Source organism: Populus trichocarpa, chromosome 1 (genome assembly GCF_000002775.5).
Source record: "Populus trichocarpa isolate Nisqually-1 chromosome 1, P.trichocarpa_v4.1, whole genome shotgun sequence".
NCBI classification, from domain to species: Eukaryota; Viridiplantae; Streptophyta; class Magnoliopsida; order Malpighiales; family Salicaceae; genus Populus; species Populus trichocarpa.
Genome location: NC_037285.2, coordinates 28,108,581 through 28,136,376, shown reverse-complemented (window position 1 = coordinate 28,136,376; position 27,796 = coordinate 28,108,581). Strand labels below are relative to the sequence as shown.

Below are 27,796 nucleotides of genomic sequence, written 5' to 3'. Positions count from 1 at the left end.
GTATTTATGGACCAGTGGAATAGGTCTAAGATCAAGAAAATGTTTGGTTGTGCCAAACAAAAATAACAACCTAAAAGAGCCATAACTTTATATCTGACTATTAGATTGTGCTCAAATTTTTACAAGAATTTTTAGAGGTTATTTTTCTTAGAGTAGCACCCCAACCATTAGATATTTAAATTTTAAAAATATCATCTCGAATCCTAATTTTGATAATTTTATAATTTTTTTTTATGAATTTAATTTGAATTTAAATAAATATTATATTTAAATAAATAATATGGTCATGAATCACGAAATTAATTAAAATTTTGTCATTGTCGCTGTTGCCAAAACTTTTTGCTTTTGTATCGTTTGCAACTTAATCTATATAACAATAATTTGTTTATTATATGAGCCAAAAATATTTTAAGTGGGTGGATCCCACGCACAAGATATTCCAGGGAAAAGATTGACCAAATAAACAGACAAAATATAAATCTTATCAATCACAGGATATAGTTTTGTCAGATAAAATAATTTCAAACAAAGAACATATGCTCTTGGTGTTCTTGGTTTATCTTGCCTTCAAAAGATAACTGCAGCTCACAGAATACTTGCATATTGTATTCCTGTAGATCTTACTGATGAATATCTTCGAATTGGAGAAACCACTGCGATAGAAAGTCTTAGAGCTTTCGTCAAAGCAATCGTAGAAGTTTTTGGTGATTGGTATCTAAGGGCACCAAACGAGGTCGATATTTGTCGATTATTATCAATTGGAGAGCAACGTGGATTTCCAGGGATGTTAGGTAGAATTGACTATATGCATTGGAAATGAGAGAAATGACCAATTGCATGACATGAGATGTATACTAGTCATTGTCGTGAACTAACTATAATTCTAGAGGCGGCGGTTTCACAAGATCTTTGGATATGGCATGCTTTTTTTGGAATGCCTAGATCATTAAATGATATTAATGTTCTTGATCGGTCACCTATCTTCACTGCACTTACTGAAGGTCGAACTGCTCCTGTCAATTATACAATTAATGGGCATGAATATACAATGGGATACTATTTAGCAGATGAGATTTATCCTAATTGGTCAACCTTTGTTAAGACAATCCCAAGGCCATTAGGAGCAAAGAGAAAATATTTTCCAAGTAAGCAAGAGTCTGCAAGAAAGGATGTGGAGCGGGCATTTGGGGTGCTCCAATCTCGTTTTGCAATTGTACGTGGACCTGTTCGATACTGGGATGAAGAAACGCTTGCAAATATTATGAAAGCTTGCATAATAATGCATAATATGATTATTGAGGATGAAGGAGCAATGAACCTTGGATTTGACCATGAACGTGAAGTCAATTCCTTTATATCAATGTCACATGGTGAAATACCAGAACTATATGATTTTCTTCAAACTCATAATCGAATCAGGGATAGAGCAACTAGCTCTCAACTACAAGAAGATTTGGTTGAACATTTATGGGAACAATATGGCAATGAGTAGAATCATTAGATTTGAACTTCTTATGTCATCATAAGTTTCAAGTTTTTTATGTTTTTTTTTCCATTATGGTTGTTATCTCTTAAGTTAATTAATCCTACTTATTGTTGTTAAGTGTTAGAAGAACTTCAAAAAAGTATTATGAATTGATACCACTTTTATAACAATATATTTAAAATAACCAAGAAATTTCTACATATTTAATTAAAAATACATTACATTAAACAATAAATCAATCTAGTTAATTAAAAATTAAAACCCCTCTTTTGTATAATTTCTAATTTTCTATTTTGAAAATATACTGCAGAAATTGGATCCAAATTAGAAATATTCATTTTCATAATTTGTTCTTCTTTCTCAATCCTGTCCAATTCTTGTTTCTCTTGACTTTGTTGAATCATCATAGCTTGTTGCTCTAACATAATTTTTCTGTCTTGTTTCTTCTGATCCTCAATTTCAACTAGAATAACACTGAATTATTGTAAGAGATTTGTTACAGTTACCTCCCCAACTTTAGCTTTTCCTTATTTACGTTTAAGTCGTTTCTTTGCAGTCTTCTGACGAATTGGTCTATCTTGATAAATCAACGGTTCACTATCTTCTCCTAAACTAACAGAATCAGGGGTAGATAGAGCTGATGAAGCCGGACTTGCATTGACATGACCTTTTTGTTTATTATTTGACCTTTGATGTTGACTTTCACCCTCAAATTGCCATTTGGGTTCTTTTCTTAAGATAACCCAACAATGTTCTAGTTGAAATCGTTTGCCAACGCAAGAAGCATATATTTGTCGAGCATCATTAATCTGGTAAAAAATTAGAGAAATTAAATAATGTTAAAATATGTGTTAAACAATTTAATATGAAAATGAATATTAAAATTACCCTTGATTCTTCGGTCATTTCAAGCATACATTTGTCGAGCATCATTAATCCGGTAAAAAATTAGAGAAATTAAATAATGTTAAAATATGTGTTAAACAATTTAATATGAAAATGAATATTAAAATTACCCATGATTCTTCGGTCATTTCACTTTGCTGACGATTTTCAATTTGAGTAACAAATCCAACAAATTTACCGATTTCTCTATTTATTTCTTGCCATCTACTGGAGATGCTTATTTGGGAACAATTATTCAAGTTTCCTCCATTCTCTACAAAGTAAGCATGTAATCGAGCCCAAAACTGTTTTGTTTGTTGTTCAACTCCTGTAATTGGATCCTTACTTGTATTTAGCCATGCAGAGACAAGTAAACAATCTTCATCTGGTGAGAAATTCTTACTTTTTTGTGATTTTTTTACCGAATGGACATTTAAATCCGAGTATGTTAAGTCATCAATTAATTGATTAGAATCACTTGGTTGAGAGAGAATATCTTCTGACTCACTCATAAGAAAGTTGGTAAAAGAGCTTGGAAAATTTGAATTCATCTACATTAAAAAAAAAAACTCAAGTTAAAACCTTTTAAGAGAGTGTAAAAGAAGCTCACATTCAATGTCAAGCAATTTTGTAGTTTCCATACATGTGAATTAATAATAAGCATTGCCTCCTACTTGTTCTAATATAACAATTTGATCATTTTTTGGAACTAAAAGAGGATTGATATACTGGTTTAATTGCATTTTCAACAATACAAAATATAATTGACCTCAAATTAAAACAGACAATAAAAAATAAATTTTAAATATGTCACTTTATATTTTTATCAATATCAACTACCATTATTAATTCCTCTCAATTTTATCAAAGATAACAACATAAATAAAAATTGTCTTCCTTAACCCATATCAAAAACATGAAATAACAAAGAAATAAAAATCATCACAAATATCAAATTAACAACAAAAGATCTAAAAAATCAAGAGATATAAAAGAGAAAATAGAAAAAGCTTTTAAACAAGCATACATTTTAATTTAAGCTAATTAACACAACCGATGCTATTAATTAACTGAAGAATAATTGATTCTTGTTTTTTTAAATTTGAGAGAAGAGTGAGGCACAATACAAAATTTGCTAAATTTACAAGTTCTTTCCTCCTGCTTTTAAAGGAAAAAAATAAACTGTTGGCCAACGGCTATAAAAATAGTCGTTGGCCAACAGTCATTTGCTTTTGCCATTTCTATAGGGAAATGTAGAAATGGCTCTTCACAGGACAAATAACTAAAATAGCTATCAGTTTCCCTGTGACGTTGGAATGAAGAAATGCAAAAGCAAAAGCTAAAAGTATTTTTTTTTATATCTAACTATTAGATCGTGCTCAAATTTTTACAAGAGTTTCTAGAGGTTATTTTTCTTAGAGTAGCACCCCAACCATTAGATATTTAAATTTTAAAAATATCATCTCGAATCATAATTTTGATAATTTTATAATTTTTTTTATGAATTGGTACATCAATTAATCTGAATTTAAATAAATATTATGGTTACGAATCACGAAATTAATTAAAACTTTCTCATTTGCCAAAACTTTTTGCTTTTGTATGGTTTCCAACTTAATCTATATAACAATAATTTGTTGATTATACGAGCCAAGAATATTTGAAGTGGGTGGATCCCACGCACAAGATAGTCCAGGGAAAGATTGACCAAATAAACGGACAAAATATAAATCCTGTCAATCACAGGATATAGTTTTGTCAGATAAAATAATTTGTTGAAAAATAATGATGACTAATTGGAGGAAAAAGAGCAGAAAGGACAGTCCATGGGATCACATGGTTGATTGTGGAATGATCAAAATCCCCGTACCACGCGCTGTGGAAAATCCCATCTTCGTTTCTATCCTTTTCTCTATCTTTCTTTCATTTCATCCCATTTATTGGAAGCGCGTTTAGAAGCGCGTCAAAAGCTGTTTTGTAAGAATTTATTTTTATTATTTTAACATTCTAATATTAAAAAATAAACGCTAGAAAACTTTTACGTGCTAAGATTGTTTTTATTAGACGACGCAGTCTGAAGGTCTCCGTTTTTTCCAGTGTATAGATCCACGTTTTCTCTTTGTTTTATTGCTAAATTGCTTTTTTCGGTGGAAAAACAAATGCATTTAAGGGGGTGTTTCTTAGCCTGGAAATTGGTTTTTTGAAAATAGATTTTTAATTTTTTTTTATGTTTGTTTGTTATTAAAAAAGATGATCAATAAAAAATACTTTCCAGTTGATTTTCAGGAAAGTGTTTTCATTTTATTTTGGACGAAAAACACTTTTCAGAAGTTGTGAAAAATTTAAAAATATCATATTATTTACTGATTATATTAAATTTGATCCTTCAAACTTTTAATTGATATATATATTTTGTTTGAATTTTTTTAATTTCATCTTTTAAAATTTAATTTAATTTGATTTTTATATTAAATTTGATCTTTATTTTTATAATTGTTATTTGCTATTCTCTTATCATTTTTTTAATTAAAATTTTTTATCTATCAAATTTGATCCTCATTCATTTGACTACTACTTATTTTATTTGAAATAATTTATGAAAATGTAATTATTATTATTTTAATTTCATTATCTTTTAATTTTTTTATTTGTTAGATTTAATCTTTATTATTTTGATTATTATTTATTTTATTTAAGATAATTTATGGAATTAGATTTTTTTTCAATTTTATTCTCATTCATCTTTTTTATTTGTAAGATTTATTTTTTATTATTTTAATAAATTTTAAAAAATTAAAACTTTAATAAGTTATTTTTCAACTTATTTTTTATAACATAATCAAACAACTTTTTAATTTATTTTTTTATAATATTAATAAATTTTAAAAAATAATTTATTTTCTAAAACAACCGCTTTCCAAACAAAAAACTAACAACAATTATTTTTGAGCAAAAAAACAGGCTTAAAATTAAAAAAGAAAAAAAAAAAAAAGAGAGAGAGAGAGAGAGAGAGAGAGAGAGAGAGAGAGAGAGAGAGCTCCTTCACAATCAAAACTGAGAACCTCACGTACACGTACAGGAGAGAAAACACATTGAAGCTGTAACAAGCTCTGAAATTGAAAAGAAACAAGAAAAAGAAGAGCTTGCGCTTCACTCCATGTCCCTGTGCTTTTTATTTCCTTTGACTATTTTCTCAACAAGCCCCTTCAACCCCTTCTTGTGCTTCCTTTTCTCTGTCCTCCCTTCTTCCCTGTGCTTGTCAGCCTCTAATCCACCCTCTAGCTGCACACAAAGCTGATACAATACATCAGAATAAGTTACTCGTCCTTTTAAACGGCCATCAATTAATGGCTGATAAACATCTTTCCACAGTACTCACCTTCAGTACACGTTCCTCTAAATGGTCAAGTCTCTCAACGAGGGTGCCCTTTACTTCAGTCTCCATCATGACATTGCTGATCGGACGGCAGTGCTTCTCTAAGCTCTCTGGGGAAAGATCAACGAATGAGACTTTGCCTTCACCTGCAAGGGTCCCACTTGATGGGGTGCATGGAGATGAGCTCTTTGGAGGCCTGTTGCAGCCTCCAAGCTCCGCTAGCTCCCTCATCTGGTGATCATATGCACACACGCGTTTTAAAAACATATATGGGCCCAAACGAAAAAAGTTCTCTTGATAAAAGAGCAAAAGTGAAGACCGCCTAGCCACAGAAAGTTTGATAGCTCGATTATTGTTAGTCAGGCTTTAATTAATCAGTGTGGAAAAGGAAGGCAATTACAAAACTAATTGATCAAACAGCTAATGGTACTTGTTTAACTAAGCGATTTGTCTTGTCGCATCGATTCCTAGTAAAGAAGGAATATGCAGTAGATGCTAGCTGTTACTGCTAATTTGGCCGTGCGTGCTGGGACTAGACCTTCACAAGCGGAGAAACCCTTACATGGGCATGCCTTGTTTCCTCCCATGTCTACTAGCTAGTTTTATTTAGTCATTTTGTTTACCCAATGTCTTCCCCTTTTATCAAGAGGAGGGAGAAAAACACCCTCTTTTCTGGCCTTTTAGCACCGACTAGTAGAGATGAAGAAGACATGGGAGTATTCAAAATGTTCAGTAAGCTTATTAATTAGGTTATTGATGGCATAGCAGCTTGTACGAAGATCATCAACCTTTACTAGTTTTCTGATAATGAAATTAACATCTTGCAGGCCACATCCGCATTTAGCACCATGGCTCCCCGAAAAAAGGATTGCAAAGTACAATCGCCCTTTCTTTTTTCTTTTTAATGCAAGCAATTTACTTATACGATAAGATTAGAAAGAACAGAATTGCCCCAGAACGAGATTAAAAACACTCAAACCTAAGAACCAAAAAGAAGGGGGAAAAAGCATAAAGGAAAAGATACGAAAGGCCAAAAATCACCCAATGTAATTAATACTATACATCTCAAAAGATTCAAAATCAACAGTTGATAAGCTTACCATGTTGTCTAAACGGTCCAACCTAGAGAGAATTGGTTCTTCAGTGATCGCCATTGCAAAAACTTTCGCGGGAAACAAACAAAATCCTTGGCCAAGATTCGTTACATGATTGTTGTCCAAAGACACTGCTTACTGCTATATGTATGTTTATCGCGCTTTGCCACGTTTCCAACATCGAAGGATTTTTGACACGTTCCAGCCTTCTACGTGCCACGCGTGCTGAGTGCATGTGCTGGCACCGCTTTATTTATTTTTGTGTTTTTTTTTAAAAAATATATTTTTTATTTTTGATTTTAAATTATTTTTTTATACTTTTAGATTATTTTGATTTATTAATATTAAAAATAAATTTTTAAAAATAAAAATATATTATTTTAATATTTTTTAAAAAATCTTTAAAAAATAATAATATCACATTCGACCGTATAAGAACAATGATCACGCATGTATATGATTTGTCATCTCTTGCATGCAGGAGGTGGGAGATGTACCGGGTGGTGGTGGGGGGCGGGGAGGGGAGGGGAGGGGACGAGATCACCAAAGCTTATTGTGTCAGGATAAATTATCTGTAGTGATAGCATCTTGAAGAGGATGCTATTTTGAATACCTATATTGATAAAATATTATTTTAAATAGAATAAGTATAGTTTTTTTTTTTTATTATGTATAGTTTAATAGAAAAAAACTGGTTAAAAAGTTAATTGTATTGGAGTAGAAAAAATAAGTATTTTTTTTAAATGAGTTTAATGTTTTTTTTTATATGGTTGCATTTAATTGGTTTAATTTTTTTGTTGGTCTCATTTTGTTAGTTTTGGTTTTTTAAGAGATATATAGGAATAATATTTTTGAAAGAGAAAAGACATTTTAACATTTTGTTTAGCACTTCTTTTAGGAGCATGTAAAATAAGCATGGAAGAGCCATCCAGCACACCCTTCGGAGTTGCTATGATATATGGTTCTTTGAGAATATTTGAGAGTATGGTTGCGGTTGTTTTTCAAAATGTTTTTTCTCGAAAATATATCAAAATAATATTTTTATTTTTATTTTTTTATAAGTTATTTTTGATATCAACACATTAAAATGATCTAAAAACATCAAAAATATTAATTTGAAGCAAAGAAAAAACATTTAAAAAAAATCAATTTTTTTTTTTAAAATTTTAAAACGCAAAAACAAACAGGACCTTCAAAATAATAGAGGATCTCGAGGTTATGATATTGACAATCAATTCTGATTAGCATCCAAACATGGGAGCAGATCATGTTATTTTCCAAAATTCAGGTAAAACTATATTGTTATCTTGTTTAATTGTGTGGTATAAATTATTTTTTAAAATATTTTTATTTAAAAATATATTAAAATAATATTTTTGATTTTAGCACATCAAAACAATAAAAAAACATATAAAAAATATTAAAGCAAAAAAAACATCACAAAATAATAAAACAGCGGTTCAACCGCAACACCAAATATGCTAAAGTACATAATTTTATGTTTGATATTATGATATAAGATACCTTTTAAATTAGATTTTAGTTTGAAAATACATTAAAATATTTTTTTTCAGTTTTTTTATATACAACACATCAAGATCATTACATATTTAAAAAAAAATATCGATTTAATAATTTTTTAACCAAAAATATTTTAGAAAGTATTTAAAGTAAAAGCAAAAACTGTGAGAAACATCCTCTTAGTCGCTGAAACTGTGGCTGTGACTCCTTGGTGATTACATTGGTTGGATTTATGAGAGAGGGGAAGGTCGAATAGTTGTTAAGAAGTAAGTTTTGTCTTATTTCAGAGCCGAAGGATGCCATTGGAGACCTGGAGAAACACCTAGCTGATCCACACAACCCGTTATGAAAAGGCAATTTTGTCTTCGGACCCAAAATGTTAACTGGGCTTTATAATTGTATGAACATGATATGGACTTGCGAATATTTGCCAGCATGCAATATGCCTTACACTCTACCACGGGCTTACTCCTCCCGTTCTCTCTCAATTACTGAAAGTTTAAAATTATTACAGGCAATTAGGCATAAATTATGACTTACGCTAGCAACTGACGAACTCCAAAAGTAAGACGACTTTCAAAGGTGATTGTCCCCAGCAGCCCATCCTCCTATCACCCGGTTTAAAATTGGTGTCTGCTTGCTTACCTTGCTGAATAAATTTACATTTCTGACAGAAAGGAGCTTGCTTGCAACTATGAATGAAACTGCGAAGGAGCTTGCTGAGTGTGATTTTGACAGAGAGCAGTTTGCTTGCAAGAGTGGAAGCATAGAGGACAATTGAAGGGAAACTAACTATGCAGTCTTCTTGATACGAGGTTTCTCTTGTAAACAGAGTTACAAAATAAATTGAATTTTTGTTCCACCAGCAAAGAACATGTTTGGCAGTGTGATTGCGGGTGCTTTTCAAATAATTTTTCGTGCCAAAATGCATGCCAATGATATTTTTTTTATTTTTTAAAAATTATTTTTAACATCAGCACATCAAAACGATCCAAAACGTACAAATTATATTAAATTTTAATTAAAAAAAAAATAAATTTAAATTTTTTAGGAACGCAGCCGCAGCCACGTTCCCTAGCGTTCCCTTATCTACAAGTTCACGTCCAAAATATTACAAACGAATCCCCTCATGAAACTGCAAAAAATAATTTAAGTACATCACCTATTATCTGCACATGTAATTAATACAAAGGCGTACGGCAAAAAAGCATGAGGGAATCACTTAAACCCACTCACCACTTTACTTTTTTTCCTTTTTTTTTTGAATGAGTTCAGTCTCATTTCTTCTCTAACAGTTGATGCCGCACTGCTCAACATCTGGACCAGTAACTCTAGTGGTGAAGGGATCAACTCTCACCCACAACAAGGAAAAGATTGAAGCAAGGAGAATAGACCACACGACAACAATGGTGGGTGTCCGGTTCTGGCGACCCATCAAACCTTTGAGGAAAGGATAGAGATGGACGATCACCCAGAAAGCGAAGAAAAGCTTGCCAAAGAGTGGACCCCATGACTGATAACCACTGTTGATTGCATGGGATATCCCGGCAACAACACCCACCAAGTTAACGATGAGGAGAGTTGTTGGCGGGATAAGTAGAGTTGTCCATTTGAACAAGTATAATTCAGCAAAACCACCGTCCTCGTCTGATGCCTTGGACGTAACAGTGAAGTTGGTGTCAATGCCAGCAAGTACTTTGAGCAAGCCTTGGAAAACAGCAAAAAGATGGGCTGAAACACCACCAATAACCCAAAACTGTTCATTCCTCCACCACTCATCAATCCCAACACCACTCCACCTCATCTCCAAGATACCGGTTGCAAAGATGGAAAGAAAGAGAGAAATAAACCATATGCTTGCGATGTTACTAATCTGCAACAGAACAAGTGAAGCAAAGGCTTAGTAGATGCGAAAGATGCAGTGATGGGAAGTCTCTTGCAAGCTACACACAGGGGCAATACATTAGATGCCGATTGAATGCATATCCATAAACATAAATCACAAAATATTAAACCGTTGAAATTACAATAATTTTGGCAATCAAACCAAAATGCCATATTGACAATATTTTTGGTTTCTTTAAAATCACTCGCAGATAACCTACTACCCTCCCTATAGGCAGTTCCCAAGTGAGCAGGGACTGCACAAACAAGGAGCACAGAGAAACAAAATGCCTTCAAGACCAAGTTTGGACATACAGAGGCTGCATGGACAGAAACTGTGGTGTAACTAACCTGTGGAATAATGAATTTGTCTGTAAGTAGACAGATAGCTGGAAGTGTGCAATACAGGAGAAGAGGAATGGCGGTGATTGGATAAATAGTAGTGTTTACATATGCAAACCTCTCAAGCCATTTCAGCCTACCACCATAGCCATACCAAATTGGACAATGCCGACTGAGAAGAATTTCAACAGAACCCAGAGCCCATCGAAGCACTTGGTTCAGACGATCAGAAAGATTAATAGGAGCAGACCCTTTAAAGGCTGGGCGCTTGGGCATACAATAAATTGACCGCCAACCACGGGCATGCATCTTAAAACCAGTAAGAATATCTTCTGTAACAGAACCATAGATCCATCCAATCTGCAGTTTGAGAAACAAGCATCAAAGCTCTTGTGAGGAATCAAGAAAGTACAACAAAGGTAAAACAGCTAGAGTAAGTAAAGCTTGTATGCAGGCAACAAAATCAAACTAAATTTGAGATGTTTGTAATGAACAGATCAGTTTTAAGGTTTGCCTAATCCAGAGGCTTACTTTAGGCCTGTAAACTTTGGAATACAATATAGGAAGGATTATCTTGGTACAGAACATATTTTTGCTCATTATATTATATTGCATCCTCATCCTTATCACAACTATCCCAAGAACATCAGATCACGGTCCTCAAATTCACGAAATACATAAATCTGCTCAAATGTGCAGATGGAACTATTGGCAAAAACAACTGACAGTGCCCAAATGGAAGTTAAAGCAATAAACAAAAGAAATAAACATACCTCAGATCCCCAATCTGTTTTGTCCTCATACCCACAACTAATGACATGAATAGCTTCTTTAAGAAGAGTTTCTGGTGTTGCAGACTGAGGAACACCGCCATTCTCCATAAGTGTGGAAGCAACAAAAACAGCTGACTGGCCAAACCTCTTCTCCAGGCTCATTTGAGACATGAGAAGTGACTTCTCATCATCAAATCCAGCTCCTGAATTTACAAATGTACATAAAAAAATCTTAGTCACACCTAATATGATTCAGTAATTTGAAACTGAAGAAACTTCCAGCGATCAATTCATGCTACCCCAGCAAGATCAGTTGTTACTTGTATAAACAATTAACTATATGCTCACAAGTGAAAAACATGACGATGTATCTAACTTCCACACTAAAGGTTGCAATAATATTGTTTCATTGACCAGTATAGAGTCATAGGTTAAAGACCAAATTCAGTTTCATGGTTGACTTGTCAACTTTAGGAGTTAAAGATACTGTTGCTGATAACCCTCACCTGCAGTAAGAAAATGAATAAAATGCCTTCTAATAATATATTTATACGAAACGGAATGAGAAAACATAAAATGTACCTTCAACGCCTTCTTCTATATCGTCCAAGCTGAAAATGGGTACAGTGGGATCTACATGCTTTCCAGATTTCTTCTTGTCAGATCCCTTTTTGCTTGATTTAGAACCCTTCTTTCGTGATCCACCACAGAGTGAAGACAGCATGCCTGGTTTCTTATGCTTGGGTTTGAGGGGAGGTTCATAACCATACAATGCCGTCCTGTTAAAGACACATCCAGTACCCACATAGACAGGTCCTTGAATACCATCCAGACCCCTCAAGTTTATCTAATATTCACACAATAAATAAATAACATTAAGCAATGGCAAATAGTTTTATGCCGCACTCCGATCAGCCAAATCATCAACACATAACAGACATAGCACAAAGCCAAAAACAAACCATTTAATGACACCATACTGGAAAGACAAACATTACTTGATCAAACGATGAAGAACTTACATCAAAGAATACAGTATTGCGATTGGCATATCGATCATTCCTGTCAATGCCATCAAATCTTTGTGGAAACTGAACATAGCAGACATGTTTCCCAAGGTTAGGATCCATCATGAAACACATAGCTTCTCTCAAAGCCTTGCTATTGTTTATGTAATGATCACAATCAAGATTCAACAAGAAAGGCCCATTAGTTAGCACGGCTGATACACGAACCTGAAAGAGGTGCAAGTGAATGTTAAAATAAGTCCGGACCTGAAGAAATAATATACATACTTGTATACTTCATATAATAACTCCTATAATTATCTACTCACAAGTGAATTCATGGCACCGGCTTTCTTGTGGTGCTGGAAGCCCGGACGCTTTTCACGAGAAACATAAACTAACCGCGGAAGCTCATTACCATCAGAATCAAGCCCTCCACTTTGGCCCAAGAAAACCTGAAGGCGAAAATGAGAACTTTCTTAGGGTACTTGTGCTTGGGATATGAGTTCATTTGATTGGCTTCAGCAAACTCATGAATCCAAATTCAAAAATTTGCAAAACTTGGAGGCAGAATAAAGAGCACGAGGCTGGACATGACATGACTAGGGAAAAAAAACTAAAAGAGTATACGAGGCAAATAACATGCAGTACAACAAGATACAAGAAATTGTCCGGTGTGCACAATATCATAGATATTTTTAACATTATAGGCTAGAAGAGAAAAGTTGCCCAAAGCTTAAGAGAACATGCCTAATCAATGAAAACTTGAACCATAAAGAAAAGCCAAAATGCTGTTACCTGAATCATTCCTGGATGGTCTCTGGTGTTATTTCCAGGCCATGGGGTCCCATCTTGCATAATCCATCCTTCTTCAGGCACCTTTTGCGCCTTGGCAACAAGCCCATTGATACGAATTTTAAATTCTTCATATTCTCTCTGCGACAACAGGAAGTTTGCCATAAGAAAGGTTCAACTATGGAAAACAGTGGCATGGCTAAGTAAACAAAGCACTGAATTGATACCTTCATAGCTCTACGGTCTTTGACAAAAGATGGCTGCACTTTATCCTTCAAGTAGTCAATCTTCTGTGCAAAGTACCATTCTGGAGCCCGAGGCTCAATGCTGTACTTCTTGCAGAAGGGCACCCATTTCCTGGCAAACTCTGAAGTCTCAGACAAAGCTTCAAATGTCAACATTGCAGCACCATCATCAGAGACATAGCATGAGACTTTGTCAATTGGGTAGTCAACTGCAAGAATAGATAGCACTGTATTTGCTGTCACCAAAGGGGGCTCCTTTAAAGGGTCCACAGTACTGACAAAAATGTCAACAGCAGCTAGCTGGGACGGTTCTCCTTCATTGTCATATCTGTTACCCATATAGAACAAAAATCAAAATCTTAAATATGGAAAAGGAAAGGTTATCATTACTTGAGAAGCATGGGAAGAGATTTGATTGCAGCAAGAAGGGCAGATGCAAAAGAAACCCTACCTCAAAGCAAGCCTGTCAAGATATGTTTCACGATTTACAGGGAGCCACTTAGGGAACTGATCCAGTATCCAGGATATTGCAAACCAAATCTCACATATCACAGATATTAACCACAGAGCATAGGCATTACGCACAGGATTTGTTATTCGGTAGTGCAAGAAAATGCAGAGGATAACAAGCCGCAAAACAATAACCATCCTGTATGGATTAATCCTAGAAGAAGGAATGGAAACCTTCCTCGAAAGAGGTTGCCGAGCTTCATCATTCCTGCAAGAACACAGGCAGGAGTATTATAGTCTAGTATTTGAGTGTAGGAGTATTATAGTCTAGTATTTGAGTGTAGTTAGCACCTAGTTTTCTATTCTCAATTATTGCTAACTGCAAATGCTCCAAATATCAGAATAGATTGCAAGCGATGTGAAAATTTGGAAGGCCCCATTACATTATTGGTATGGATTATGAAAACATGGTAAACGCAACCACGTGGAAACTTACAGTAAAGAGTCATCCACAAGCACATCCGTGGCAGCATCAATATCTCCAGCACCCCTTTCAGAAGGAGCATGACCAGTACTCATAGGAACAACAGTCTTGTCCTGCTTCATCTTCCAGCCATCAACTCTTTCCTTCCAGGCCACATTGCCCAGTCCCGGTGAACCAAACTCCCTTACTGGGTCCACAACCCTCACATTAGCTGCAAAAAACATAAAGAGTAAATGCCACGTATGACCACATAGCATACAAAAATATAACACGAGAACGAGGGATGTACATGATTGATGGACATCAGATGCATAAGGGATGCGCTTCCCACCACCAGCACCAGCACCAGGAGAGGCCATAGAAACATGCTCAGGTGATGCAGCAGACAGCTCTCCAGAAACCTAAAAGTTATGTGTAGGCAAAGATTAAACTCCAGGCTTGCATTAAAAAATCATCTCGGTTTTAAATTTTGATTTTATTTTTATTTATTTTTTGAAAAAGAAGAGCAACAGCATACCATAAGCTGATTGACTTACCTCATGTCCATTGGTGAGTAGTGGAATATGGTTATGCGAAACCTCTTTATCATAATTTGGAGCTCCAGAATCTTCCCCTCGTCCATAAGTCATCTGCCAGCTCAGCATGCGTTCCGCAATCCTCTGTTTCTGGTTTTGATTTTCTGAAGAGTAATTAAAATCACTAGCACCATCATCAGCATCACCATCCTCTTCTCTATCACCAAGAATGGCAGGGCTACCTGATATGACCTCACGGTTAATGCTAAAACTATTTCAAAGTTAATAACATCATACAAAAAGTCAGTTATCCGGTGAAGAATTGACTTGCTATCAGCCTTTATTTATGCAACTCCTCCTCTTCCAAAAGAGCTGGCTTTTGATGGCATGAGAATTTTCATTTTCCATTCCATTGCATGAAAGAAACGATTTTCACATTATTTTTAACGTCCAAACACTAATGTGATATTACAATTTAAAATTTATATGCACTCAACAAAAATAAGTTGCACTCGAATCAGAGTCACAATCTCTTCATTTTCTGACATTGAATAAAGCATATAGTGAGACAATGCTGTTCAGCCTACCGTTGAGCCTCTTGTATCTGGTTTTGCACTGAGGGCAAGACTGATTGCCATCCTTCCTCTCGTACTCATAGCAAGGCCTGCACACTGGAAATGCACAAACATCGCAAGCAACAAACGGTTCACCATCCGCGGTCTTGCCAACATTATCACCACAGATCTGGCAAACTTGTCCACCTGTACTTTTCATGGGCTTCGCCTGTGTAGCCAAGCAAAATGCACTCATTTCAGAAACCATACAAGGAGTTTCAATGAACCTAACTCCAAAGAGCAATCTAAACCAGACTAAAACATTCAAAATATATACTATAATCGTCATCGGTGCTTACCCCGGTTTCACCTTCTGATTCCATTGAGACCTGCTATCTTTACCCCAGAATTGAACAGTGGATAGAAATAACTGTAGGGCCTCACCAAACTCTATGTATCCCTAATCATACAAAGAGCTAAGAAGTGTCAGCTTCTCTCTAACTCTCCACTTCAAAACCAACCTCTTATCTCCCAGATCTACTGCATAAAGAGAGAACGAGAATCAAACTGCGCTGAATATATATCCAGTAAGCAAAATGAGCCATCAACTAAGTTCACCAAAAAGAGGCTAATCAGCCTCAAATCTCTAGAAGAGCATTATAAACAAAGCAATCAAACTCGAACTTCCTTTTGATTTTCAGAAAATTACAAAATTGACTTAAAAAACCAATAGCTTGAACACAAAATAGCTAGGTTAGTTGAGCTTGAAACAAAAACGACACACTTTCTTCCATCCCCTAGAAATCGAATTCAATATGACTAAAAAAACTCCACCAGATCTCAGAATAGAAAACAGAAATCAGAAAGTGAACAGTGACCCGCAGACTCACGCAGTCGAAGACCGGTGCTACAGAGAAAGAAAGAGAGTGGATTGAAGGAGGTAGTGAGAAAGACGATCAATGCAAATCAACAGCTCTGTCTCTCTATATGTTTATTTAAATAAATGTAGAATTAGTTATGGATTTTGTTTTCGTGGTAGGTGTAGCATAGCTGTTATACAGACACAGAACACGAAAGCGACGACACACCAACTGCGAGTTTTTCAGTGACAGACTGCACTGACAGACGCTGCTTGAGAAGGAAATAATTGCAAGGCAATTCCCGTATCGAAGAAAAAAAAAAAACAGATCATACATTGCCAATCATTTCTTCTTCTTACAAATATTATTAATTTTTTGCCCTTCTGCTAAAAAATCTAGAATGAAAAACATAGGTGGGAGACAGTTGTTCTGTCTTTCGACTACAGCTGCTGCTGTTACGGTTTTTCTTTCCATGGGTTTTACTTACCCAGTAGTGTCGTGCCACGTAAGAGTGGAAAGGTAATGTTTTTTTCAACGGCAATAGAAACAAGAATGTCCGAAAAGCGCGTTGAACGACAATGCCTTTGCAGCAGTGGGAAATGCCATGTGGGAACAATTGCATGCTGCGAATATCTCTCCTGGGTGTGGTGACTGGCGTGATTTCATTTTTTCTGGGGCGTGAATTATGAGTGTTGATCTTAATTTATTTTATCGGTTATACGGCTGTTTTAGATTAGGATAGTTATGGTTGTTTAAAGTATTTTATTTTTAAATATATTAAAATATTTTTTTTATTGTTTAAAAATTAATTTTAATATAAACTCATTAAAACGAATTATAAAAGAAAATTTAAAATTTTTAATAACACGATGTAATCATACTTTTAATCTGAAAACACTGGACAGTAGGTGGGGCCGCTTCTGAGCGTTAAGTATCTTGTATTTTTTAATAAATTGAATAAAATCATTTTAAGAATATTTCAATGTTGGTAGAAGATTTTTTTTTTGAAAAAATTATTGGTTAGACGAGCAAATGATAGTACAGAATAAGAATAAAACATCAGTGGGTGATTAAGAATGTTCTTATTATAAAAAAATATTTTTAAAATTTATTTTATTGTTTTGAATTATTTTAATATATCGATATTAAAAATATTTTTTAAAAAATAAAAAAGTATATTATTTTAATATTTTTTAAAACAAAAAATATTTTAAAAAAGGAATACTATTACAATCCTAAAAACTAACTAGATTTAAGTAATCAAGAAGGAAGACATTAAAATTTAATCAAAGTTGAGAAACCAAGAGTACGAGATGCTGCCGTGCCATGTGATGGTTACCATGCCCTTTTATTTTCATGAAACATCACACGAAACTAGTAGTTTTACACATTTTGTCTAACGATTGATATTCACTTATTGTATTTCCATTTTTGTCCCCTCTTAAGAAAAAAATCCAAAGCCCTTAATTATGAACGTGCCCAACCCGACCCAAACGACCCTTAAGAAAAATTATTACGGACCGGCCCGGCCCAAATCCACAAGCATGTAAAGTCCTGTGATGTAAGTTGAACGAGCACTGGACAGAAATCATCTGATTTAACACTCTACACAGCAGCAAAATTTTATTACAGATTTATTTTCTAGGGTTTTGTATTCCGGAAGGAGATACATGGCCTCTTTTGGCTCTCTAAAATCTGCAGTCTTCGACAGAGAAGAGAGAAAACAGTAATTCTCTTCACTTACTCTTTCTCTTGAAAAATTTAAAAATGAGGGTACATACATATCCTTCAATGGACTTATCATTTTCTTTTTAATTTTTGATGTTTTAAGGCAATATCAATCTCATATTCGAGGCCTCAACGCTTACGATCGCCACAAGAAATTTTTGAACGATTACGGTACAATCACCGATTCTAATTTATTTGTTTAATCGAATTTAGTGATTTTGCTGTATAGATTTTTCTGTTTAAATGGATTAATAAATATTTCGTTGTTATAAAAAAAAAAATTGAAGGAAATGATATTGTTTTTTATCTTTAAAAGAAAGGCTGAAATGAGGACATAGAAGGGATTTATGCAAATACGAAGCAATGTGTTTGTAGAATATTCCTTTCCTCAATGTCCAAAAGCAAAATGGGATGGTGAACAATCTCCTCCTCTAAGAAAGGAAGGAGGCTACAATCATCCTTATACTTCTTTTCCTTTCTTTTCTTTACATCGCTTGCAAATTATTTCTCATGACTGTTTTTTCTTCTCGTTTGTGTGTTTGTATAGGCTAAGTTTTGGTTTGGAAAAATATATATCAAGATTATAACTGTTTTATCTGGGCAATTTCGGGATGTATTTTGGCATTCGTGTTTTTGTGCAGTTAGTTATTATGGGAAAGGAAAATCTACCAATGAGAAGCTTCCGATTAGAACAGACAGAGACACCCTAAGAGAAGGATACCGGTAAGTTGATTCACTCTGGATTTTTTTTAATCTTCTTGTGTTGCCTTTTTATCAAGCATCCATGAGATTGTTGGTGATGTTGATCATTTATTTATTTATTTATTTGATGTATAAGTTTAGCTTCCCAGGTAGACTTGGATGTGCTGAGTATTTTTGTGATTTTTTGTCCAGCATGGATGCCCTAAATAACTTTTGTTAACAATGATATCAAACTGATAATTAATCAGGTTAGAAAGATGTATTAAAGGAGGTGACTGCCAATTAGGAACTATTTGGCAGTTGGCACAAGCTTGTTGGCATATCTTTTTATTTCTAGTGCAATTACGTGATTTACATGAGTCATATGGCTCAATTAAGTGCTAGAACAAGAAAGGGCGAGGAATAAAAACATTGATTTTCGAATCTGCAAGAGGGTATTATTTAATGTCCAGTTAAGTACGGGGATGATATGTTTCCATCCAACCACATATGTTAAAGTTTAATTCACTGTTTGTTGTATTATCATTCATTTCTTTTCATGCTCAATTCACACTGAATCATTTTCGATCTTGAATCCTATTCTGTGACACTTTTGATGGTGGAAAATCCATCCACACCTGCACGGTTAACGTGTCTTTTTTCTTCCTTTCTAATTTAGACTCTGCAATTATGTCATCTATCACTTCCCTTTAATTTGTCAAGGTTCATACGTTCGGAGGAAGATGATATGGATGCATCCTGGGAGCAAAGGCTTGTGAAGCGTTACTATGATAAGCTTTTTAAAGAGTATCCTTTGCGAACGGATGTTCGATGTTCTGAACTATATTATGGTTAAGAACTATCATATGTTCTGAACTATATTTGTTTCTACGACATCTAAAATCCTCTTTAATATGCTGTGCACTTCCTTAGACTCTTTGTAGATATTGCATTGCTGATATGTCACACTACAAGGTTGGCAAGGTATGCGGTTTCCATTACACGAAGTCATCTAATCTGAGCTGTAATGAATGAAACTGTCACTCTGATGTGCTTGAGAATATATTTCATTGTTACATCAAAAGAATAAAGTAAACTGGCTGCAAAATATGAGTTGTAGATTGGATTTTCCTTTTCTGACATTGCACAATATTTTCTTCTGGCTTTTTTTTCCTCATCCCATATGGTCTAAGCTTGGCATTTATTTCATCTTTGTTAGAGGACGGTATCTTGAAATGCATTACCCTATCTTTCTTCTTGCTGGGAAGTAGGGCAAGATTTCTGTTTTTCTGGCTGTTTGCCTCTCTAAGTCCTTTTATCACATAGAGAAACTTGAATAAAAAGCATATTTGTGACTTTGTGTGGTGAATTGAAGCAGCATTGCCAAATGTTTTGGGACTATCAGGGTTCTGTGGAAACTGACTACTTTATTGGATTTGGTATGCACAAGTTCGTTGTTGCAGAATTAGTGATTTTTTTTTTTAAAAAAAGAGAGGATATGTGCTTCTAAAAGGAAAAACAGAAAGGATGTGTTAAACTGCTATATTGCACGCCAAGACTTAATACAAAATCTTTCTAAACACTCAATGGTGAGTTGCATTCTATTTGATATAATGTTTCTCTATTTTTGAATTCTTCCTTATAGATTGGTTTGAGATGGAGGACAGAGAAGGAAGTCATATCTGGAAAAGGTAATATTTTTTCTTTGCTGGTTATTTTAGTTACAGTCTCAATCACACTCATTAGTGATTTTATTCAAGGATTAGATGCCATTTCAGGAAGCAATCCGTCTTCTTTTGTTTTTATCCATGGAAACACTTTTATTTATAATGTTAACTGAAATGCTGTGATAAACATGCCTGATGCATAACTGTCAGCATCACATCTTTATTACCTGTTTTGCACAACTAGAAGCTCATTCAGGTGTTGAAGTATGGGTATTGCCACAACATTTTACTCATCCAAGCAAAATATTAATTATCAGTCGGGTCTTGGTTCTAATATGTGAATGCTACCATTAGATCTTTTTTAACTCTCAGGCTCTAACGCATCAGTAATCTAAATCTAAACATATATTTTTTTTAATGTTTGCGTCTATGCCCAAGATTTCTGAAAATAGACTTTTTATTAAATACTGTCAAATTTTCCCTTCAATTTTATGAGTTTAAAGGATGCTAGAGAAAGTTGGGGCTCTGGAAATTTTTGTGATGCTGATTTTTTCCACAAAAAGCTTGTTAAAACTTTTGGTTCTCTTCCTGCTTGTTTGGGTACTACTGTGCTGTAATATCGTTCATGATGGAATGGCATTGACAGAATTTCTTGTTGTCTGGGGATTGGAAATTGATTTATTCCCCTTTCTGTCAGGGCAGTTCATTTGTGGTAACAAGCATTGTGATGTGAAAGATGGCTTGGCAAGCTATGAGGCAAGTGTTTATACTTCCAGCAATAAATTTAATAGCATTATAGTTTGGATGCTTGTGAATGGTTTGAGCATCATTACATCTTGCTCTCTCAATTTGGCTACAGTTTCATTTCTCTGTATGATCTTCGCATTCCGATGCCTGCAGGTGAACTTTTCTTATTTTGAAGCTGGTGAAAACAAGCAAGCCCTGGTGAAGTTGATACTTTGTGACAGGTGGGTTGGTTATCTATAAAGGTTGGCACGCCCATTTACTTTTGCTTTTGTAATAGACTCTGTTTCTATGTAGCTTTAACTGTCCCCAGAATCCAACTACATGGTTATGTGAAACGTGGTGTGCCTTGGCAGCATTGCTGCTGATTTGGGATCTGAATAATGCTGTAGTCAGAAACTATTTCACTTATTTTTGACTTATAGGTCTTATCATCTTTGTATGGTTTTGTCAGTTATCAGTTCCGCCTTATTGATATATGGTGCCTTTGCATAATCCTCTTTTTTTTTTTTTTGTGCTGGATTCAATGTGATGCCCTACTATAATGTCAGAACAGATTAGTTAGGTATCAGTACCATCTAAATATAGAACTTTTGCTGAGGAGTTTAGTTAATTAAATTCAAAATTCACATGAGAATGTCATCATCTGGTATTTTATTTTGCCTTAGGTATCTTTGCTTTTGTTCCCATGAAATACATCTCCTTAATGTATTTTCATATTCTTTAAACTTCATTCCAGTTCTTTTACTAATTCCTTTCTAAAATGTTAACTGTTTCCAAATAGATGTGCTGAGAAACTTCATTACAAAAGAAGAAAAGAGAAGGAACAAATAGAGAAAAGGGAGAAAGGAGATCGTATAAGAAAACGGTATGAGCACTTTGCAGATTCTTGTCCACTTGTGAACCTATGTCCTGGTAAATTTTTATTGTCCCTGACTTGCTGTATAGAAAGCTCACGGTCCACCTTTCAGGGAACTACTTGAGGTTGTTGATGATTTGGACAATGAAGGGAGCGAGGAGAAGAGAAGAGGTTTGTGGCTACAAATAATGATAACATGTTTATTTTTCATTTACAGTTTCCTATGTGATGACATTCACTTGTGGGTATTTTCACTCAATGTTTGTGTGTCCTTTCAAAGGTGCCATTATGCTTTTCTTTTCTCAAAGTTTGAATTGGAGCTTTTGTTCTATAGAATTGGCTCCATAGCTGGAGGGTCGGTTTAAACAAACAAATGTTAGATGTGACCTTAATCCATCTCAAGTTGAACAACTTTTGAATTAAAGGGAGGATTACTGGACTGCTGTTTAGTCAGCTGTGCTAATACAAGACGAAGGGCAATTGCCTTGAAAACATTAGTAAGCAAAATAAGCTTTGGTTCTACCTGATTGCTAAAGGGATTTTAGAATGATGTCTAACTGAAGTAATGGATGGCAGTGGAACTCATTGCCTCTGTCCCTGTTTTCCCGTTCTAACTGAAGCATAATGATTTCTGTACTCTTCTTGGAAAAATTTGTTTTGCTTCATGGCAATATGTTTGGCCATAAATGGTGAACTCAACACCTTTTACCTTCTTTTCTTTCGGCAGGTAAAAAGCCTACAATTTCTGGAGGCAATAAAAAAACAGACGATGATGACAACTTTGATGAGTTTCTTGAGGGAATGTTTCCATAACTGGACGGCAGCTGCCATATCCAAGGGATGGTGTTCTTGTGCTTAACATATATGACCAGAAAAGTTTAGAAGGCATGGTAGGGACCTGCTAATGGAGCTACAGTGAGTTGAAGTCTGAACCTTTTTCATGCAGAAAAAAAATTGTTCACTCGAGAATTTAATGGAAATATTTGTGTATTTGATGAAACGAAGTCAAGGCAGAAGGTTGTACATATACTGGGCAGTATAATATGTTTATCATGCGTGCCTGCAATCCAAGTGCAAGTAAAAAAACGAGATGCAATCCAAGTTTGTTGACACCTGATTGTGAGAATAATTAAATCCAGGTGCCATTTATTTATAATGTAATGCTACATCAATATGTGAAGACTGATGATAACTGCACTCCTCGAATCACAAAAGCTTTCCTGGGATAGCCATGGAAGGAGGAGAAAGGAAGGAATCCAGCCTCCCGTTCTGGGGAAGAAGATTAAGAAGTGAAGATGAAATGCCAAAAGATGAGTGTTTTAGGATCGGTTGAGTGGTTTTTTTGTAGTTCATTGATGATTTTCTTGATCCGTCATTAAAATAAAATCAAGCCCATGAATACTTGCATTCCCTGACATCTCATCTTTATCGTTCTTTTCATGAGAGGCCTGTCTTCCAATGTACAAAATCTTGAAAGTAGTTCTGAAAAATAATTAAAAAAGAATTGATTGTCGGCGATGAACAATTTTCTTGGATGCCAATATATGTATGTGAAAGGAAGTTGTTTGGCGAGGCACATTGCTCATCGTTTTTACCAAAAAAAAAAACCTACATGTAAAATCCACGAAGTAACAAAAATCCACCGCGGGTAGAAAAAGAGCCACCGAGAAAAAATCAGGCCCAGAACTTGCCAGCTCTGCATGACGACAGCAGCTTTTGTCATCTAACCATTTACCACCCACTAATGGCAGCAGTTAGCTTATACGGAATTAGGATCACCCGCTGCTCTCCACGTGGCTTTATCTTGGTGTACTACAGCCAGTATGTTAGCACGTGTCTTCTGGCTTTATCTTGGTGTAGTACAGCCAGTGTGTTAGCACGTGTCTTCTGACTTGACCCCATTTGATATTCCATCACTGATTTTTTGTTGTTAGTGTTTCTTACTATAAATATATTAAAATAATATATTTTTTATTTTTTTAAATTCATTTCTAATATCAATATATTAAAATAATCTAAAAACAATAATTTTAAATAAATAAATTTCAAAAGTATTAAAAAAAAAACTTTTAAAATTCAGAAACAAACAAACTATCCAAATCCCCCACTATCTTGTGGTGGTCTGTCCATCAGCAGTAAGTACTAATTACAACGAATTGATGCTTTTCTGGCAAGTTTTATTTTACCGAAAGCAGCAAATGGCCCCAGCCATAATTCTGCCTCCTCGTCCTCAGCTCGTCTAATTTTCCAATCCTCGAGGATGGCATAATCTCAGATATTGTTTGTCCTACAATGAGTTCACCTTAATTTTAAGCTCATACTTCATGTATATTCAATTCGTCTTAATTACACTTAGCTTGTTTGAAGTGATCAATAAGTTTGTAGATAACCTTAATTATTTCGAAAAATCAGTTACTGTAATGAGAATTTGAGAATAATAAAAGAAAAACTAGATATTTAATGTTAAATCTCTTTAGCATCTAAGATGAAGGATGATATTATATGATTATTATTCTTGATTAAAATGAAAATTCATTTATTTAAATGAATTAATATTAATATCTATATTTTCTCTCTAAAAAAAATATCTTGTTTGAGAAATTGCAACTCAAAGTCTTTCTTCTTTTTTTAAAAAAATAAAATAAAAATAAAACACAAAAACTCATCAAACATTCCATTAGTTAAATCTCACTATCTTACAAAAAAAAAAATGTTTAAATTCAAGAGGGATTGTTCACTTCATTTTAATGCAAATTAAGAATATATGATTTTAAAAGATAACTACATAAATCAAATAAATTTAAGAAAATAAATTCCATTAAATATGTTGAAACTAAAAGAATGAGTAGAAAGCACATTATTAATTATAACAACATCTAATCCTTTGATTACATGCTTTAAATATCAATACAAATACTCTTAAAGAATGTGGAAGATAGAAAGTTGTTGCTAAAGAAAGGATAATTGTTTTACCGTTTTATTTTTTTATTGTATTTCCATTTTTTTTCAACTGGAATTGGTTAGGAATTCTTTGTCCTAGGAATTCTTTGTCCTTTCTTTTAGCTTTCCAGCCTGTCATATAGCTAGTTGAGTGTAACATGTAACATTCTTTTCGTGTAGGATATAATTAGTTAATAGTTCTGATGTATATATAGGACCTTGTTTTCTTTTTATAATTCAATCAAACAGCTGGAATGAAAATGATATTAGAAAAAAACTTAATGGCATGAACTCTCTTGTTTCTGACTATTCCTTTCCCCTTTTCCTTTTGCAACCTCTAACATTTCTTTCATGGTATCAGAGCTTATGGTTGCTTAGCTAACCACAAGAAAGAAATCGAAAATCAACAAACACCAATTATTGCTATGAAATCAATCTCATATTTTCCCAACTTATCAAATCAAAATAGCCTATACCGTCTTGACCATAGTTTTGAAACCCGGCTCGGCCCGAGGGGTCAACCCGGGACCTGACCGACCTGAGACTGGAACCTGGTTGGGTTTAAAAAAAATAGGAAAAGGCAAAACCCAGGGTGACTCGGTAAACCTGGTCAAAAACTCGGTTGCAACCCGTTGACTTTTGTTTTTTTATACTAAAACAACGTCGTTTTGATTAAAAAAAACATAATTAACCTTGACGACCCGGTGACCCGATCAAAACCCGGAACCAGGCCTTGGACCGGATCGAGTTTAAAAACTATGGTCTTGACAATGGTGATACATCAGTTCTCAGTTTGGTCACTGATCTCTTAACCACATATAACTATGTCACTTAGGCAAGGTTCATAAAAAGGGCTCTTAGAGCAAAAAACAATCTTGTTTTGCTGATGACAGTATCACAAGACCCTTAAATCCCAACTATCCTCTTCTGAAAACTTGGGAGAGATGCAACGATATGATTGTTTCTTAGATTCATAACTCTATAAGTCCTTCGGTGAAATCCTTTTTTATCCTTATTAATAATGTATATGAGATTTGGAATGAACTATGTGAGAGACTTACTCAGCAAATTGGGCCACAAAATTTTCAACTAAAATAAGCTCTAGCTAACTTGAATCAAGGGAATGATTTGGCCAATATCTACTATACCAGAATGCTCTTGTGGACAGATAAAGGTCTTGGATGCTTGCTATCAATAAGATTTTATAATTCAGTTTCTAATGGGTTTGAATGAAACATACTCCAACATACAAGATCAAATCATGTTAATGGATCTCATACAATGAGTTAGTAAGTTTTCTCCCTCATTCAACAACATCAGATGTTGTCTTGCACACCTACCCCTGAATCAATGGCTCTTTTCACTAGAAATGCATCCACAAGTTTCAGGCCATTTAGCAGATCTTATTGCCCTTATTATAAGATTCAGGGGCATCTTTTGGAGGACTGTTTCAAGGCAAGAAATGAAAAACCTCTCACTTGTAGTCATTGTTATATGAGTGGTCATTTAGTAGAGAAATGTTACAAGTTGATGGGATAGCCTTCTGGTCACAAGTTATATAACGAGGTAAAGAGATCAAATGTGCATGCTAGTTAGTCCAACATGATTGCAACTGAGGATTTTTCAAAGAATCACACTGACAAGATGACTCTGATTCCGAATTAGTATCAGAAAATCTTGCAGTTTTTTCATGAGAAGCACAATCTAGCAGATACTCATTCTCTTATGCCTTACAATCCGACCACCCCTTTCACTAACTACACAAGTCTTACATCTATATCTGGTATCGCAACCTGTCTCTCCACTTACACACATAATTTTTTTTTATATTACTAATGTTTATTGGATTATAAATACAGAAGCTACACATCGTATGATCTGTAGCACCATTTTTTTTTGACAAAAATCACAGCCATTGTGTCTTATAATGTCAAACTTCCTAATGGTCAGGAGGTCCTAGTCATATTTATAGGCATTGTTAAGCTCTCCAAATTGATCACTCTTGAAAATGTTTTATGTGTTCCTTCATTTATTTTCAATCTCCTTTATTCACCAACACTAGCTAAAAACGTCCATTGTTGTTTTGTTTTTCTGTCCAATGTTTGTTTTCTATAGGACCTCACATCGTGGACAACGATTTGATTGAGTGAAATGAAGAATGGTCTTTACCACCTCCAACACATTGAAGTATCTCCTATTGCTTTAATGTGTAAATTATCCAAGTATTTTGATACTTATCATCTGCCTTTTACTTGTGTTGCAAACACTAATCATGTTTCTAATCTACGACATTATCGTCTAGGCCACATTTCCAACTCTAGATTACAATTAATTAAAGATCCAATTGTAATTAAAAAAAAACTTATGCTCTACTATCAATGAAACTCCTTGCTCTATTTGCCCCATGGCAAGATAACATAGACTTCCTTTTGATCAAAGCATGTACAAATCTTCTTTCAATTTTGAACTTATACACTGTGACTTATAGGGGCTATATTTTGTGGTTGCATATGATGAAAATAGATATTTTTTTTTACTATTGTCGATGATCTATCCCGTAGTACTTGGGTTTATTTACTAAAAAACAAGTCAGATGCATGAAAATCTATAGAGTCATTCTATAATTTGATTAATACTCAATTTAGAGCTAAGGTTAAGTACTTAAAAAGTGATAATAGGATAGAGTTCTAAATGAGAGATTTTTTCCATAAAAATGACATTATTCACCAAAGAACTTATGTAGAAACCCTATAGAAAAATGGAATCGTTGAGAGAAAACATCAACACATAAATATTGCTAGAGCTCTTATATTTCAAGATAACTTACCTCTTTAATTCTTAAATGAGTGTATCCTCACTGTAACTTATATTGTAAATTGTAGCCCTACACATTTACTACAAAATAA

The 27,796-nt window shown here is 34.4% G+C and overlaps 3 protein-coding genes across 8 annotated transcripts; 1 reads left to right on the top strand and 2 right to left on the bottom strand.

Moving 5' to 3' along the window:
- Positions 1-5,412: 5,412 nt before the first annotated feature.
- On the bottom strand, positions 5,413-6,993 carry LOC7480080 (uncharacterized). Of its 2 annotated transcripts, none has more exons than XM_002298397.4 (3): positions 6,848-6,993; positions 5,751-5,978; positions 5,413-5,665 (listed from the first exon to the last, which is right to left on the bottom strand). In XM_002298397.4, the coding sequence occupies exons 1-3, from the start codon at positions 6,899-6,901 to the stop codon at positions 5,522-5,524; spliced, it is 426 nt and encodes a 141-aa protein (XP_002298433.1). In that variant the 5' UTR covers positions 6,902-6,993; the 3' UTR covers positions 5,413-5,521. The 2 variants fall into 2 exon arrangements, with proteins under 2 accessions (XP_002298433.1, XP_024449779.1); XM_024594011.2 differs by having other exon boundaries at positions 5,413-5,653; positions 6,848-6,917.
- Positions 6,994-9,350: 2,357 nt separating this feature from the next.
- Positions 9,351-16,684, bottom strand: LOC7463848 (cellulose synthase A catalytic subunit 3 [UDP-forming]). 5 transcript variants are annotated; one of them, XM_024580870.2, is made up of 15 exons: positions 16,302-16,684; positions 15,771-15,951; positions 15,445-15,640; positions 14,879-15,099; positions 14,632-14,743; positions 14,355-14,553; positions 13,860-14,126; positions 13,391-13,736; positions 13,167-13,304; positions 12,698-12,823; positions 12,384-12,596; positions 11,944-12,208; positions 11,362-11,564; positions 10,598-10,948; positions 9,351-10,235 (listed from the first exon to the last, which is right to left on the bottom strand). In XM_024580870.2, the coding sequence occupies exons 2-15, from the start codon at positions 15,792-15,794 to the stop codon at positions 9,651-9,653; spliced, it is 3,246 nt and encodes a 1,081-aa protein (XP_024436638.1). In that variant the 5' UTR covers positions 15,795-15,951; positions 16,302-16,684; the 3' UTR covers positions 9,351-9,650. The 5 variants fall into 5 exon arrangements, with proteins under 5 accessions (XP_024436638.1, XP_024436650.1, XP_024436654.1 ...); XM_024580882.2 differs by having other exon boundaries at positions 16,606-16,622; XM_024580886.2 differs by having other exon boundaries at positions 15,771-15,871; positions 16,290-16,588.
- Positions 16,685-17,848: 1,164 nt separating this feature from the next.
- Positions 17,849-23,100, top strand: LOC7480079 (uncharacterized). Its single transcript, XM_052450061.1, has 11 exons — positions 17,849-17,997; positions 18,103-18,170; positions 18,641-18,722; positions 19,404-19,487; positions 19,625-19,664; positions 20,326-20,371; positions 21,045-21,103; positions 21,248-21,315; positions 21,876-21,959; positions 22,063-22,121; positions 22,678-23,100. The coding sequence occupies exons 1-11, from the start codon at positions 17,942-17,944 to the stop codon at positions 22,761-22,763; spliced, it is 732 nt and encodes a 243-aa protein (XP_052306021.1). The 5' UTR covers positions 17,849-17,941; the 3' UTR covers positions 22,764-23,100.
- The last annotated feature ends 4,696 nt before the right edge of the window (positions 23,101-27,796 follow it).